Genomic DNA, 4,031 nt, shown 5'->3' with positions numbered 1-4,031 from the left:
TCAGCTCTATGGTAACTACTGACTGGTTTGTAATTGTAGCCTCAGTAGAGTAGTTGGTCTTGAATGTAAAGCAAACAATGTATTGCACCAACCACTTTTTAACTACTGATCAGTATCTTAAAAGGGTATCAAAAAACAATAGTTTATGATTCTTTCCTCCTGATTAAGAATTAGTTAATCCATTCTGCATTATAGCTTGAATACAAGGATGAATGTGGCATGAATTGTCAGTCTTACTATGCCTCTTTTCAGATGGTTCAGCAAATTATCAAAGTACAGACAAATTAAGAGCAGAAAAATTTCCCATTTAATAATAACTAAAAGATCCAGTTCTTATATAATATATATATATATAACTGTACACTAAAATATATGGCCGAGCTCTTCTATTTCTCCAGTGACAAAATTGTGTTTCCACAATAATTGACTACAACAAATGCATCCTTTCCACATAAGAATGGAGCAGCCACTTGTTAAGAGACTCACCACACCCAACAAAGCAACCCGTGTTCCCATTTTCGGTGAAAAATGGAAAACTAAACATTCTCAATAGCTCCTGCACTGACTGCCTCACTAGAGAAGTTCCTGTAACCTTGCTCCTACGGCCCCATCCCGTCACAATTTCAATTCGGTTTGGGCAAGCTCCTGACATTAGCATCTCTCGGCGAAACCAGGCAAGTGTTCTAGAAAGCGCAGTAACAGCAGTACCATCCGACATAACATGAAGATTGATAAGCCAATGACTACTGCTTTTCTTCTTGACTGCGTCTGGGTAAACATTCTTTTGTGCAGCCACCTCCCAAACAGAGCCAGCCTCCTCTTTGAGCCCTGACTTGTGAAGAAAATCTACCACTGCATCAACTAGTCCCCTCTTGCCTTCTCTATCCTCACTATGCATCAGATCCAAGAATTTATTCACATGTTCTCGCACATTTTGACCATCTGGGCCTGCTGATGGCATCGACAGTATAAATGTATGCGCAGGATGGCCTGTAATTTCCATGAGCTTGCTACAAAATCCCATGTCATGAGGAGACCGCGCTTCTGTACAGCAACTGAGGAGTAAAGTAAAAGTTTGTAAAGAAGGGTTGAGACCCAAATCCACCATGCCCTGCAGCAGGTTATAAGCATCTGATAGTCGATGCACCCTGAGCAAAGCACTGAGCATTGAATTACAAGTAGGTACATTTGGCTGCAACCCTGCCTCAAGCATTGCTCCATACCAAGCCCAAGCCTTCTCAATATTACCAGCCTTACCCCACAGATCTACTAAAAGACCATAAACTGGTTCATCAGGAACCCAGTTTCTCTGTCTCATCTCATTAAACATGTCTTCAGCTTCCTCAAGAAACCCACAATGACCAAGCACCTCCATTACTATACTGTAAGTCACCTTATCTGGTTCAAAACCTGCATTCTGCATCCCACGGTAAAGCTCCAATGCAGCCTCATAGTTCCTTGATTTAGCTTGCAAAGCTAGCATGATATTGTAGGTGACTAAGTTGGGAGTGCAACCATCACTAACCATCTTAGAAAAAAGATTGTGGGCTGCAGTTAAGTGACCCGCCTTCCCGAGACAGTTAATTATGACACTGTAAGTGAATGTATCGGGAGAAAGACCTGCCCCTTGCATCCTATCATATAGATGTAGAGCAATGTCAAGAAAACCAGCCTTGGCATGAATGTCAATCAGCGTGCAATATGTCACCCGGTCAGGCTCACACCCTGTTTTCTGCATTTGATTGAACACATTAACTGCATCTTGTAAGTAGTTTGCTCGACCATAGCTGTGAATCAATCGATTATATGTTACAACATTTGGTTGGCATCCTTCCCTCACCATCTCATTAAGCAATTTGTTTATGGTACCAAATTGCCTAGCACGACCAAGGTTGCCAACCATTGTGGTATAAGTGTGTCCATCATGCTTGAATCCCGCTTTCCGTTTTAACCAATAGAAAAAACCAAGAGCAACAGTATGGTCTTGAAGTTGCTTTAGAATTTGGTTTGCCTGATATGCATCCAACACAAAATTGAGATTTTCAAGCTTCTCTTCAGCAGCACGCCCCCACTTAATTCCTTGCAGTATCTGGGAAACACTTTCAACGGGATTAAAAGTATATGCAGATGGCCTCCTGCTTGAAGCATAAGCGTTTGGGTATTTCACATCTCTTGGGGGCCTGTTAAAGCCTTTATTAACATAGCCCTCAGACCCTGCATCAGAAGCCTGATGATAGTTAGAACTGAAATCGGCTTTGAAGCTGTTTATAAAAGACCTAGTTCTATTTGGCATAGCTTTTTTATCACGAGCATCAGTAGGTACACTTTGACTGCCCCATGAGTTTCCAGTCTTTGTATGAGGAACATTATTTACACCCTTACTTACATTAGATTTACCACCTTTACTCTTTGCCCCATGAGAATTACTCGTAGAATTCAATGGAACTGCTGCCTCAGCAGATGATCTAGGATGGACACTAGAAAAGTTCTCTCTTTTGATGTGTTTCACATGTGATGGTTTGATACTAGAAATCCTGGTGGGGTCAACCATACAGTTTTTGGGCAAGCTAAGCACTCCAATTCCATCAGATAAAGGAAACTTAGAATTCACAATATCAGAAAGAAAAGTTACAGCTGCAACACCAGCCTTAACAAACTGGTCTGAAATAGGAGGCAAAGAATTTTCAACATCCTTCTCAACATTTTCAACAACATTGGCATAACTTACACAATCTGATATCACCAATTTTTGGGGGGCAATCTTAGCTTGCTTCAAAGAAGCTGAGTGAACGATATTAGCTTTTGGAGGAGCGACCACTTTCACTGCATCTCCTGCAATAAAATTTCCTACTCTTGCTGTCGTTCTGGATGCCAAGGTGGGTTGATTTTGAGCAAGTGCACCTCCATGCCGGTGATGCTGCCTTCGTGAAACACAAGCTTCATCCTCAGAGCAAGTGCAAGAACTACCATCCGCTGCATTACATCGTGACCCACTTAAGAAGAAAGACCTTGCACTGTTAGAAAGATTTCCAATATGCTTCGCTCGCAACATCATTTGCTATTGCTGATACAGTATCGCCTTTACAAGAAGAAGCAAACATTAATCAATTAGTTTTGAAATTAATGATACCAAATCAAGGTAAAACATTAACAGAAAATCAAGCTATTATTTGCTCGCATATTACTATAATGATTCAACCAAACTACCACTATAATAAGTGATTTAACAAAGCTAAGAGAATGAATAGATCGTGGTTATTATCCTTATCAAAAAAGTTAGTAAAGATGCAGTCCTATATAATTGTAATTAAATATTACAAAGGGACAGAATATGCGGATAAAAGCTACAATCTAGATGTGAAGCTGATTTTCAAGTTGTCTTTCACTAACTGAAAACACAAAACAAACAACATGTGAAGCTCAAATCAATTACCTAAGGAGCAACTTGGAAGCTCCAGCTAGCAAACAAATCACTCTCTAAAATGCTACATGGCTAATTCCAAATGCCCACAAAATAAAATTCTCTCTTTTTACATTATAATAATAAAGTCTATCTTTTCAGATTTCACAAATAACACTCACAAAATTAAATCCCGTTTCTTTCATATTTGCTACAACACCAGACATAACGCTAATATGTTTCTACGAACTCCATCCTTTTCCAGCAAAACCCATCTTCTCAATCACAATTTATACATGGAGAAAACATTAAATCAGAAACCAGTTATTACATGAACCAATGATGCTCATAAACCCAAAAAAAGAAACTCGTACCTACCAAACAAAGATAACGAAATGCTCAAAATATAAACAAACATAAAGATGGATAGAGAAAGAGAGGTACCAGAATGGAGAAAGAGCTTCTGGGTGGGGTTTTAGAAGAAGAGGAGAGGAGAAGAGGCGGCTCCCCTCTTCAGCTTTTCTTTCCAAGCAAGTTGGGAGAAGAAGAGAAGAGAAAAGACGAGAATGGAGGCTGCGAGGTAAGCTGTGGTCTCATATGCCCTTTAGGCTTTACAATTCACCCTATTTTC

At 39.9% G+C, this 4,031-nt stretch overlaps 1 protein-coding gene across 2 annotated transcripts; it reads right to left on the bottom strand.

Moving 5' to 3' along the window:
• Positions 1-284: 284 nt before the first annotated feature.
• LOC115709470 (pentatricopeptide repeat-containing protein At1g74750) lies at positions 285-4,031 on the bottom strand. 2 transcript variants are annotated; one of them, XM_030637585.2, is made up of 2 exons: positions 3,845-4,031; positions 285-3,079 (listed from the first exon to the last, which is right to left on the bottom strand). In XM_030637585.2, exon 2 carries the CDS (start codon positions 3,053-3,055, stop codon positions 428-430), a length of 2,628 nt encoding a protein of 875 aa, XP_030493445.2. In that variant the 5' UTR covers positions 3,056-3,079; positions 3,845-4,031; the 3' UTR covers positions 285-427. The 2 variants fall into 2 exon arrangements, with proteins under 2 accessions (XP_030493445.2, XP_030493446.2); XM_030637586.2 differs by lacking the exon at positions 3,845-4,031 and adding an exon at positions 3,583-3,797.

Source organism: Cannabis sativa, chromosome 3, assembly GCF_029168945.1.
Source record: "Cannabis sativa cultivar Pink pepper isolate KNU-18-1 chromosome 3, ASM2916894v1, whole genome shotgun sequence".
NCBI lineage: Eukaryota > Viridiplantae > Streptophyta > Magnoliopsida > Rosales > Cannabaceae > Cannabis > Cannabis sativa.
Note: the sequence above shows the minus strand (reverse complement) of the source record. Positions and strands in the feature narration are given on the sequence as shown.

Coding starts and splice junctions, on each gene's coding strand:
- LOC115709470 (XM_030637585.2), bottom strand. CDS start 3,055: ATGATGTTGCGAGCGAAGCATATTGGAAATCTTTCTAACAGTGCAAGG.